Source organism: Drosophila ficusphila, unplaced genomic scaffold, assembly GCF_018152265.1.
Source record: "Drosophila ficusphila isolate 14025-0441.05 unplaced genomic scaffold, ASM1815226v1 contig_127, whole genome shotgun sequence".
In the NCBI taxonomy this organism is placed as follows: Eukaryota; Metazoa; Arthropoda; class Insecta; order Diptera; family Drosophilidae; genus Drosophila; species Drosophila ficusphila.
The window spans coordinates 1,742,528-1,754,942 of NW_025064016.1; the positions used below are offsets into that span (position 1 = coordinate 1,742,528).

The 12,415-nt window shown below is 40.9% G+C and overlaps 2 protein-coding genes across 6 annotated transcripts; one reads left to right on the plus strand and one right to left on the minus strand.

Annotated features, from left to right (window-relative positions):
- Positions 1-94: 94 nt before the first annotated feature.
- LOC108096081 (39S ribosomal protein L13, mitochondrial) lies at positions 95-4,133 on the plus strand. Of its 5 annotated transcripts, XM_017197442.2 has the most exons (7): positions 95-207; positions 270-393; positions 1,873-2,099; positions 2,184-2,332; positions 2,405-3,143; positions 3,215-3,543; positions 3,608-4,133. In XM_017197442.2, exons 1-7 carry the CDS (start codon positions 184-186, stop codon positions 4,068-4,070), a joined length of 2,055 nt encoding a protein of 684 aa, XP_017052931.1. In that variant the 5' UTR covers positions 95-183; the 3' UTR covers positions 4,071-4,133. The 5 variants fall into 5 exon arrangements, with proteins under 5 accessions (XP_017052931.1, XP_017052935.1, XP_017052934.1 ...); XM_017197445.2 differs by lacking the exons at positions 95-207; positions 270-393 and adding an exon at positions 1,510-1,528; XM_017197444.2 differs by lacking the exons at positions 95-207; positions 270-393 and adding an exon at positions 1,592-1,695.
- A 96-nt stretch (positions 4,134-4,229) lies between these two features.
- Positions 4,230-6,910, minus strand: LOC108096083. The gene is given in 7 exon segments (XM_017197448.2): positions 4,230-5,018; positions 5,078-5,330; positions 5,392-5,523; positions 5,585-5,779; positions 6,235-6,311; positions 6,314-6,735; positions 6,890-6,910. Coding segments are annotated over 6 exon segments (1,116 nt in total). The 5' UTR covers positions 6,579-6,735; positions 6,890-6,910; the 3' UTR covers positions 4,230-4,824.
- Positions 6,911-12,415: the final 5,505 nt, after the last annotated feature.

A 12,415-nucleotide genomic window follows, 5' to 3' on the forward strand; every position in this document is an offset into this window, starting at 1 on the left:
CTTGGAAAAATAGTTGATATCAATAATGCAGTGAATATACCGATTATTGACCGGTGTCCAAAAACATCGATAACATTTAATAAACATCGACTTTGTTTTATCAAGCAACGGTCAGACTGGTCACCAGCTGAGAAATTATTTATTTTATTTTGAAGTAAAATTTTCAATTAAAAATCTACCAAAATGTCTATTGCTAAGCGTGTACAGGTTCGTGAGACTATAAACATTAATCTGCTTCTGTTTAACAAAGGGTTTTCTGTTGAATTCAGCAATGGGCAACGTTCGCACGCTCTTGGCACATTTACGATTGCACTTGGCAGAATCCATTCGAGTCCGCTCAATTGGTTAAAACCCATTTAATGGGTCTTCAGAAGCCCATATATCACCCTATGAGTAAGTATAATTAAACGACATAGTTTTTGGTTAAGATTACATGTAAAAATTATGCGAGATTCGGCTTTTTTGAGTGATTTCGGGTATCATTACATCACCGGCGTGTTTTCTTAGTTGTTGTTGCTGCTCGGAGTAAAAAAATGAAAACAAATAAAAGAATATTTGAAAATGGTAATTATTACACCATCCAGATTGCGATTAAAATAAAGTTGGGCTCCAATAATGTATTTTTCATCAGAAAAATGATTTTAAATTTCTAAAAGTGGGCGTTCCCTGAAAAGCCCTTCAAAATCCATTGTTTTGATCGCAACTGATTTAGAATTTAGCTTTAAACCTTTTCTGACCAGCGGTTATTGTAATTTTAGGTTAAGCAAGTTGTCTCCAAGTCATCCAACTAAAACCCGTAAATGTAATTTTCCAGATGACTGCGGAGATCATGTAGTGCTTATTAACACCCGGGAAATCGCTTTACCCGGAGACGAGTGGGTTAAAAGGGTTTATTTTCACCACACTGGATATCCTGGTGGAGCTTCATGGACTCTGGCGTGGCAGCTTCACGAAAAGGATCCCACGATGGTGATGAAGAAGGCCGTTTACAACTCAATGCGTGGAAATCTGCAGCGCAGGCACACCATGCAAAGGCTGCATTTATTCGCAGATGATCAAGTCCCTGAGGAAATCCTGCAGAATGTCACGAACCAGATTCGCACACCGCGAACAGTTCCCCAGCGACTGGATCATATCGACAAGGAAACGCTAGAGAACTTCCCCAATATAATGGATTATCCAAAGGATTACGTATTGCGTTGATTTGTTGTTTGAAAATCATTGTAATTAAGTTTAATACAATATATGAATCAAAACATATTGTGGTTTCATTTTTTTTTTTTTTTTGGAAGATTTCACATACTATCAAATATTTTATCAAGCAAATAATTACATGGTATCGACAAGTCGACGTCTTCGATTTGAGAAGGAAACTTTTTTGGGTTGGCAATGATTTCCAGAAAGGGATGCCAGGCGGCTAAATGTCAAAATACAATAAAAAGCATTGATTTATTTATTTCAACAAAATTATTAGAAAATAAAAAAAAAATATATTAAAATCCTTTTATGCAAGTTTACATTTTTTAAGGTAATAACAGTGATATTGTTTTCCAAACTTTATGACTACTGACAACCCTGGTATTTACCGGCTGTGTGGCAGTGAATTGCAATTTATTCATCTCATTTGTTTTTGCTTCATTTTGTATCCATCTCTGGCGGCGACGCCTACGACTCGAAATATATACTAAATAAAAAGTGCGGTCATCACTGGGCTAAATTATTTAAAACAATAATATTACAATACAATACTGCGGGTAAACTAAAACCACAGCTTTTGGCTTATCTGCGGTTGATTTTTATTGTCTTTAACGATAAGCTTTATCGCTGAAAGAAGAGAAGTTATTTAAACTTGTACTTTTAATTATTTTTCAGTCTCTACTCGCGGCTTGTGCTCTTCACACAAATTGCTCCCGATTTACCAGATACAAAAACGCAATATGGGTCGCTTGGGAACCGTAGATCCGAGTTCTTATTCGCAACCGGATTTGATCACCACGGAGCATAGTGTACTCAACTGGAAAGTGGATTTTGCGGCCACCAAGATTCAAGGAAGTGTGCTTCATCGCTTCAAAGTGCTGACTGCTAATCTTGAAAAGATTGTGAGTAATTAGGGAAAATCCGAGTCGTGAAAATTTCTCAAACTCATGAGATTTTTGGTTTAAATTTCTTGTTTGTTTATTAAGCTCCTGGATGTGCGCGATATCAATGTAACCAACGCCTCGTTGCTGGCCGGAGGCAGTGAGCTGCCGATTAACTTCTTTATTAGCGATGCCGTCGATGATATTGGTCAGAAGCTAACACTGGAGTTGCCATCTGGAACGGCTAAGGGCAGGTGAGACCACAGCGATAGATAATCTAATCTATATATGGAGCTCATAAATAATCTGAAACACTTCACTTGTAGCCTCAATGTTCGCATCGATTACGAGACGTCGAGCAGCGCCAGTGGATTGCAGTGGCTGAATCCCACCCAAACTTTGGGCAAGGAGCACCCCTACATGTTCTCCCAGTGCCAGGCGATCCATGCTCGCTCGGTTATTCCGTGCCAGGATACCCCGGCTGTTAAGTTCACCTACGACGCCACAGTTGAGCATCCCAGTGAATTAACGGCTTTGATGAGCGCTCTTATCAATAAGAAGGAGGCGGGAAAAACCCAGTTCAAGCAGGAGGTTCCAATTCCAGCCTATCTGGTAGCCATTGCCATTGGAAAGCTAGTTTCGCGGCCGCTAGGTGAGAACTCCAATGTTTGGGCAGAGGAAGCCATTGTGGATGCCTGTGCCGAGGAGTTCTCGGAAACAGCTACCATGCTGAAAACTGCCGCTGAATTGTGCGGTCCTTATGTCTGGAAACAGTACGATCTGCTGGTGATGCCCCCATCGTTTCCCTACGGTGGCATGGAAAATCCTTGCCTTACCTTCGTAACCCCAACTTTGTTGGCCGGGGACAAGTCGCTGGCTGACGTTGTGGCTCACGAGATTGCTCACAGTTGGACTGGAAACCTGGTGACCAACAAGAACTTCGAACATTTCTGGTTGAACGAAGGCTTCACCGTTTTTGTGGAGTCAAAGATAGTCGGTAGAATGCAGGGCGCTAAGGAGCTGGACTTCAAAATGCTCAGCAATCTCACTGATCTGCAGGAGTGTGTGAGTACTATTTACAATAAAAATACCATTACATTACTCTCCCACTAATAAATTATATTTTATTTGTCCAGCTTCGAACTCAACTTAACAAGACACCCGAACTGACCAAACTGGTGGTGGATCTTTCTAATTGTGGACCCGATGATGCCTTCTCATCAGTGCCTTACTACAAGGGCTCCACATTCCTGCGGTATTTGGAGGATTTGTTTGGTGGCCCGACTGTGTTTGAGCCTTTCCTTAGGGAGTACCTGAAGAAATACGCCTACAAATCGATTGAGACAAATGATTTCAAGAGTGCTTTATATGATTACTTCATTGATACCGACAAGAAGGATAAACTAAGCGCGGTCGACTGGGACTTGTGGCTGACCACCGAGGGAATGCCGCCAATCATACCGAAGTACATTTTACAAATTTGAACACTGAACGTGTTGTCTTATTAACACTTTCTTAATCTATTTTAGATTCGACGAGTCCCTGTCTAATGTGACCAAGGAGTTGGCCAGTCTTTGGAGCACCAAGAGCGTCGCTGAATTGTCTGGTAGCGAAGAGATCAAGAAGAATGTTTCGATTCACCAGCTTATTGATTTCCTGGGCAAACTGATCGAGAGCAAGGACATTGTTGACCTGACCGAGCGCAAGATTGAACTTCTGGAATCTACATACAACTTGAAAAATTCCAAAAACGCCGAAGTTCGATTCCGTCTGAATCGCTTGATTATTCGCGCCAAAATAATTGAGCGTCTGGACGAGATTCTCGAATTCGCTAACTCCAACTTCCGCATGAAGTTCTGCCGTCCCATCTATCGCGATCTGGCAGGTTGGCCAGAAGCAAAGCCCGCTGCTATTCGCAACTTTGTCAGCGTAAAGGACCAGATGATGGCCGTGTGTTCGCACACAATTGAAAAGGATCTGGGACTGAAGTAAATTTAAGTCTGATTTGATGCATTTTTAAAGGTCTAAATAAACAATAAATTTGTTGCTATGATAGAGTAATTTGTTTTTCATATCGCAAATAACTAGCAACTGGTAAAGAAAAGCTAAAACTTCTCCATTTTGTAAATGACTTTTGTTTCGTTTTTCTTGAATTATTTGTTTTTATTAAAAAATAAGCAAAACTACGTTTATAACAAGTTGATTTCCATTTCCATGCTCATTGTAATTTCTAATCTTCAATTTTGCTTGCAATTTTCGCTTTACCTTGATACCGTATTATTACCAATTTAATTTTCTTTTCTATAGTTACAGCTCAACATTGACCAACTTTAAAGGTTTGGTGTTCGTATAACTAATCAAATGGGCGTTGATCTGGTTGATCTTCGTTTCAAATTTCTTGTGGTTTAAATTCTTTAAATTTCTCTCTCGGCTTTTAGTACACATACACACACAATATATTAAATTTATTATTGTTTGCTTTGCTCGGCTGCTTAAATATTTTCTCTGTTGGTGTCTCAACTTCTAATCCCGACGAGTTTCGCTTGTGGTTTTTTAAACTAATTAACAATTTTGTTTTATTTGGTTTTTCTGTTCACTTCTTACATTGACCAAAATGCTTCAACATGCTTTCCAATTAATTTTCTCCAATTTCTTTTTGATGAGAGATCTCTGTAGTTATTCCCTTTTTCCCGGTCGTCTGGTAGAGTTCTCATCGCTGATCTTCTGGCAGAGGAATTAAAAACTATCACGCACTAGAATTATCATTGGAACGGGACGTGGATGGACCGGCACCCTGATCATCGCCCAGCACGAAAGTGGGACTCTGGCGGGATGTGTGATAGTGGTAGCCCTCTCTATAGCGCTGATTGGGTTTCGACCGTGCGGTTTGTGTGTGACCCAATGCTGGACGCTGATTGTTGAGCTCATTGGGTCGTTTGGCTGCAGAAGGTTCCCGCAATTAAATCATATATCTCAAATTATATATACACTTCTCTCACCAGGTATATAAGGCTTTTGATTATAGGACGATTGTTGTTGGTTATATAGATCCGATGAGGCTGCATTGCCATTGTGATGATATGGCGTCGCCTGCAGATCGGTGCTACAATTAATGGGACTCATCGGCGTCATCTCGCGATCCTCGATAAACAATTCGCTGGCATCGTCGGGCACCTGACGGTACTGAGTCCATGGCCAGGATGCGATGCCCGACAAAAGAAATGCCTCCAGGGCGCACAAATACCCAATTATCTGTATTGGGAAACATATTTATATTTAAGATTTAATCTCAATTTTTTTATTTTGAACCTACGCCAGTGGCCAGCAGCGTGTCCTTGGAATGCTTGGATACCCATGTGTATTCTGTGGCATAGAGCACCATGTGAACAAGCAGCGTGGAGCTCAAAATAAATATCAAACCAATACTCAGGTACATCCACGTATTCTGTTTCAAGAATTAAACATTTATTAATTTGGGTTTTCAAGTAAATATGTTTGCCACTTACCACTTTAGTCCAATTGAATGGGAACATGAGCGCTATATGCGATATATCCAGAAACAGCATGAGACATGTGATGAGTAGCGAAAAGAGCGCACAGAAGACCATCAGCCTCAGGCGCCCGATGAGTGGCAGTAGAAAGAGGCCCACCTGTACGGTGCCCGCGGAACATTCGCAGGCCAGACAGGCGGCCGAGGATAACTGGTAAATAGTTAAGTGCTTTTTATATTGTTTGAATCGGTGAATAAATATCATATTCTGAAAAATGTTCATGCGTTTCATAAAATTAAAAAACTCAAGGCAGTTCGGTTTAAAATGCGAAGATAAACAATTAGAGGCATTCAACTTAAAATTAGAATTGGCTTTCTATTGCACATCATCGGAAACTTGGAAAACAATCTGGAAACGGCAAACTTTGAAATTGGCAAAGATAGGGCCGATGGAAGATCAGTTTTGAACTACTCTACTGGAAACGTGAACAAATTTGCGATCAGAAATGTTTAGAGGTGTGCCACTTTGGAATCGGACTAAAATTGGAATTGATATAGGCACTGGGAGGTTAGTTTATGCCACTTTTGAGGTCTAATATTTTACAAATATTTTTGTGAAACAGACATGTTTGAAGCACATTTAAATTAGACCCGCCGCAAGCTTACCACCAATAGTATGCGCACAATCCCTGTAGGCGATTTCAAGTGTTGCGGATCACAGTGGAGGGCGACGCCCCATGGCAGGGGGTGTGTCCGCCCCTCTGCTTGTAGTTGGCATGGGAGTCCCAGGAGGTGCAGGTGCCGAGGGGGGATTCCAAGGACAGCGAGTGCGAGTGCGAGTGGGAGAGCTCGCCGGCCCTGCTGCCAGCTATCTCAAAGTCCTGCTCATCGTCCAGCTGACAGCAGACCGGCTCCAGCTCCAGCTCCCGAATCTCGTCCAGCAGCAGTTCTATCTCGTCCGTGCCATATAGATCAGATACAGACGGTATATAACGTTGGGGTTGTTGCATTGCCCGTGGCGGGATGTGTCCCACATCACCGATGGTTGCCCCTCAACTGTCAAAAACTGCGCGCCCTCCTCCTCGTTATCTCTCCTTCTCCACGGGTATTTCGGTCTCTTTCTCTCCTTCTTCGCTGTCTCGTTTTCTCTCTTAATTATCTTTGAAGCTGCAGAGAAGAAAAAACAAAGTTATTCATTATGTTTTTATTCATTTGCAAATATTATATTTAATATTTTCTCAAAAGAGAAAAAAAGGGGAATAGTTTTATTCGGTCTCTGATATTTTTTTCCATAAGATAAATATATTTTTTTTATACCCACATGCGTAAAAAGAACCCGAAAGCAAATGGGTGTTCAGAATGCTTCGCTCCATTTGCTATGCTATTGAAATTGATAACTGCCAAGCGGTTTGCCCCCAACGCTCATTAGATGTCCTGTCCCCTGCCCCTCTTCCCCCGCTATTCCCCTAACCCTCTGCCTATTCCATTCCATTACTCCCGCCTGTGCATAACCATAACGGTAATTTGATATGAGTCGTCGACGACTTTGACGTCGCCACTGCCTGGCTGTCACTCATACGCCATGTGGGCCGCAGTGAAAACGCGCCGCGAAGAAATCCCCCAGGGTGCTGCCAATCTGAATACACTTTCCCTGTCCGCGGGACTCGGCCACTTTTCGAGGAATTTTGTTTATGGGAAAATAAAGAAAAATAAGCCTAAACGAAATGAAAAGGGTAACATTATTGTGTTATAAGAAAATAGCTAGGCAGAAAAATCACAACGATGACGATAATCGGTATAAACATTGAAAAGGAAGTAAAAGTTTTTAATCCTACAAACATTCAAATAAAACTTTAATACTTCAAACAATATAAGTGCCTTTCCCATTTAACAATTTTTTATTTTTTTGTTAAATCAGATAAAGTGTTAGTATATCCAATCGCGCCAATTGGCGATACTATTCATTATAATCCCCTGTAACTATTTCATCTCATTCATTAATCACAGTAATTCCCATTAGGGTAACTAAAGGTTTGAGCCCACATTGTTTAATTTATTATTTTCAATTGCGTCTGATGCGAGGCTTCGATAGTCTACCTACCAGATGATGTGGCTACCAACTGAAAATTAAATCGAATTGGTTTTTGTGTGCTTCGCTACACTTTTCCCCGCTTTTCGCAGTTCGATTTCCCTTAGCCCCCTTGTGTATGCAATGAAATTTTGCTGAACATTTTTTATGTCACTCACACAAACACTTACTCAAACTAATACTCTGGCAATTAACACAGACATGGGGAATGTGTAAATGTGCGAGGTACATGAAAGCCCAACTCCGCTGAGAATTTCAACAATTTTCAGCTGTCCGGCCGCATTTTCCTTGAGCTGTCATAATCAGGACATAGCAGAAGGTAGCTTATGCTCCTTGTTGTCAGTTGTCCTGCTGCTATTCCCACTGTTCGCCTTGTTGTTTTAGCAGCAGCAGCAGCAGCACAAGGACTCCGAGCAGCGGGACATGAGAAATGCAGCTGGACAGGAAGCACGGAGAATGGGGGTCACAATGGCACACATCACATCTGTGTGTGTGTGTGTAGGTATGCTCCTCTCACAGGACAGGCAATGTAACAATTTGCTCTCTCTCTTTCTGGCCAAATATCCTTCCATCCATCTGCCTCTCTCTTACTCTAGTTTTGTGTGAAGTTTTTGTTGGTTGTGCTGTTCGTGTTGTCCTTGCTCTAGTTTCAGCGCCCGAATGTCCTCAGCCTCTTGTCTGGGTTTTCAGCCCCTTCCCCAACCCCTTCTCTGCCACGCCTCCTTGTAAGCACACCCGCCCCCTATCTACGCCCTTATCTCTGTCTATTATCGCTGCACATAATCTCCCGATGCTGCTCGAGTGCCTAATGAGAGTCCTCGTCGGCACATCTCTCGCAAAGGACATGCCCTATCTTATCCAATTTGCCCATCGATTTCCAGGCATTAAACTCTTCACCTGCAGTCCCCCTTCATTGTTACCCATTCTTACGCTTAATTTCACACACAGAAACAAAAGAATTGATAATATTAGTTTTATATTAGACAGATTTGGGAGTTGTCTTTAAATAGAGTGCATACATTTTAGTGTTTTCTGTGGAGTACATTTGTAATTAAATGATTACTTTTAAGTCCAATAATAACAACTGCTTTTGAAAATTTAACTACCAATCTAGCCTTAAATTGAATTAATAAATTTATTGATACATTTAATTTAATTTGGTTTGGAAAACAAATCTGGTTTCAGTTTAATTATCAATTACATATATTAATTTACGGTTTTAAATGGATTTCAGCTAGTGGCAACAGATTTATTAGATTTGTTGCAAATTGAATTGCTATAAACAGCTTACTATAAATTATTGTTTAAATTGCCATAGAATGAGTAGTAAATAGCTTTTATGTTAAACGAGGTCTTATACTCGTTACTTATACCATAAATTATCGTTTTTGCCAGTGCTCAATTTGAAATCAATTATGCTGATCTGCATGTAAACTGACTTGGCTTCCTGTTGGGCTCCGACTTTCGCCCCCCGGTTTTTGAGGCAGCGTCGTCTGCAGGAAGTGCAAGTGCTGTGTATGCAAATTTATTGTCAATGAAGGGGATTGGAATTGGCGTTCAGGCTTCGGGGCGACCGAGTAGGGGCTTACGATGTGAAAGAGGTGCGCTCCAAGGGTTGGACACTCGACGTGGGCTCGGCTGCATTTCTTATTTATGAACGTGCATAGACAATGCTTTCGGGGTTCTTGTTGCTTTTTGTTTGAGTTGAGTGCCCCCCCGAAACACAAACACACACTCTGGCTGGTCGTGTGCAACTTTTGTCGCATTCAATGGACCAAAGTTGCCGTAAATAACTTTTAATAGAATTTTTAATGGGGTTCGTTCGGCCGGCTTATGGCCGCTGGGCTGGTTGTACGGCAATTTGGTTTTAATATAGATTACAATAATGATTTCTCAATGCAAAGAGGCCAGTTGAAGTGTGGTTAAAGCCAAAACACGGCTTTGGTTGCGGTCAGAATGAAGATAACATTTATTTTAATTGGAGTGGTCACGTAAGAACATAAGCTTGTAGTTGTAGCAGCGGTTAAAATATTATCAATTTCTATTTAAAGACATCGAAAACTTTATGCATTTTAAACTAACTTTTGCCCGCACGAAAGTTTACCAGCTGAAATATTTATAGACTGAAAAAATGCAAAGCCGAAGTTGGTCTTCCAGGAAAACTTATCGGCCAAGTGAGCTGTAACAATAAAACATGGCTTGGGTCGAAAGTCGAACAGACCTCGGACCTTTGCGAGCTGCGTATACATTTTAGCTAAAATTATTGGAATTTTTTTCATGCTTTTTTCGGCTATATTTTGTGGTGTTGTTGCTGAATGCAGACAAGTTGACTATCGTCCTCGATTCGTGGCGGCATTCAATGCGGCTGGAAAATGCAGGGGAAAACTGGGGGGGAAAGCGAAAAATTGGGACCTTTTCCTACTTATTATGCCGCCGCATGTTTCTCTATGTTTGCTCTTTTGCGGAATTATCGATTACAAATGAATATTTCATCAGGGGAAAGGGGCCTGGAAAGAGTGGAGAAATGGTGTAAAGGAGCAAGGTGCCCGGCACCTGTCGCCTGCAAAAGTTCCGTTTCCGGGTCGCGACACCCGAGTGCTATTTTCAATTAAAATGCAGCATACTTTTCAAGCATTTTTCAGCACACAAAAAAAATGTGTAAAGAATAAATACTAAAATATATGAAACCAATTTTGGTTGTTCAAGTGAGATATTTGCATAAAATAAATTATTGTGAACGCTAAGAAAAGGCGTTAATTTATTCCAAATCAGTTTGACTCATTGTAAGGTTACAAGGTTTACCAAGGTTTTTTTCCGTGTGACTTGCAAATTCCTTCCTATTTCTTTTCCTATTTTCGCTCCGCCTCTTTAAACTGCTGTTTAATGTATGTCCCCACTTCTGTTTTGTGTCGCATAATTACCAATGCCAGGATAATTAAGGCAGCGCCTGGCTGCCAGGCCACACATAAAAAGGACAACGAGTCCCGAATGCGGGTCCTGGCTCCAGGGACTTCCCTTTGGAATGGGCATGGAAGTGGGTGGACATGGGCGGTAAGGTGGTTCAGTGGTGCGAGCACGTGACTAACGGTAATGGCACGCCAAATCACAGGAGAAATGAAATGTTTGCCGGGCGGGAGTGTTCGGAATTTCAAATGCGAATAGAAGAAAGAGGAAGTGGATTTTACAGTTGAATTTCCTTATTATAATATATTGTGCTTAAAATGAAAAACCCCTTATGTGTTATATTCAATTTAGTTTACAATAATTTGGTAAAACATGATGAATGTAATGGTTTGGAAAACTGCATATAGTACTAAACTATTTAATATATATTTTACCAACAAAATCCAACTTAGTTCTTACAAAAATTTGTTTAAATTATCAGCTTTCTGCTATAAATAAAGCATTTAAGCCATTTAATGCAAAACCATGCCTTCCCCAGCTTAAATTTCAATTAGAAGGCGTTCAGGGCATGGAAAAAGGATTCCCCTTCTAGTGGCAGCTCATGATCCTCTTATGCGAAACTCTTGCCCGAACTCCACTTCAGTTTTGCCGCCGATTTACCCCCCGTCCACAAAGCTTGAGCAGAAAGTGATTAAGGCTCACGTTCCGGGATTACGTAAGCTCCTACAGGGATACTTAGCCATCTGGGCCGCAGCGTTTACACATATATGTGTTTTGTGTTTTGTGTGTGTTTGTGTGCGAGTGTCTGTTGAGCATATCATGTGTTTATGCGATTCCTAAAGCGAACACCCCCTCATCCCCGCTTTGCCAGTAAAACCATTTTTACCTGGGCTTTTCGGGGCGTCCCCTGACACGTGAGCTCCATAAAAAAGGCAAGAAGGCCTCGTCATTTCATGGACGTTGCAGCACGCGAGGGGTCCTCCAACCCCAGCCCGTTCTACTAAGCTCCCACCCCCTAGTTTTCACCCCTCCCCCCCGTCAACGTTTTCACTTTTGTTCGGATTTTCATTCCTCGCTTTTCCCCGCTGCGTAAACACAGCTATTAAATGCGAACTGACCCCAAACGCTGACCGACTCGCCAGCTAGCTATCAACTACAGTACAAATTCAGTAAAACAATTATTCCTAAGCTATTGTTTATAAACTGATTAATATTAGCTTGCTTAATAACAACACAAATATGTAATATTGATTAAATAAATATTTCCTAACCAAAAATAAATAATAAGGTTAACTAAAAAATGTGAAAATTGAAAGGTAATTTACTGAAGATTTTGTTTTACCAAATTTTTGATAAATTAAAGTATCTATTATGTAAAAATGAAATGATATAAACCATTACCTATTAGAGGTCTCAATATTATACAGACTCCAGAATTTCAAATTTTTACTGCAGCAATTAAATTTAAATTTAAAAGCTTGGCTGTATTTAATTATCCCTAAGCCGTGTCCCAATTGGTAGTAAACGGGCGGTGCAACAACCTCGTTTCGTTGGCAGCAACGACCTTGAACCAGTTTTATTTTTAAAAAAATTTCCAGCAAAAGGGAAAAGTCAAGGGGGCGAACTAGAAAGGGAGAAGCATTAGAAGACTTTGCCAACTTAGAACTTTTGCAAATATCTCGGCATATTAATAAGGCTTAAAGCGTCTAACGGCCATTTAATCGCAGCCACATACGCACACCGAGAATCCACATGTGTGGGTGGGATAAAATGAGGTTCTATGACAGCAAACTAAAAATAAACAAATGAGCCAAGCCAAAAACACGGGAAAAAATAGAAAGAACGAGTTGAGGC

Coding starts and splice junctions, on each gene's coding strand:
- LOC108096081 (XM_017197442.2), top strand. CDS start 184: ATGTCTATTGCTAAGCGTGTACAG. Junction 394..1,872: donor GCCCATATATCACCCTATGA/GTAAGTATAATT, acceptor ATTATTTTTCAG/TCTCTACTCGCGGCTTGTGC. Junction 2,333..2,404: donor TCTGGAACGGCTAAGGGCAG/GTGAGACCACAG, acceptor CTTCACTTGTAG/CCTCAATGTTCGCATCGATT.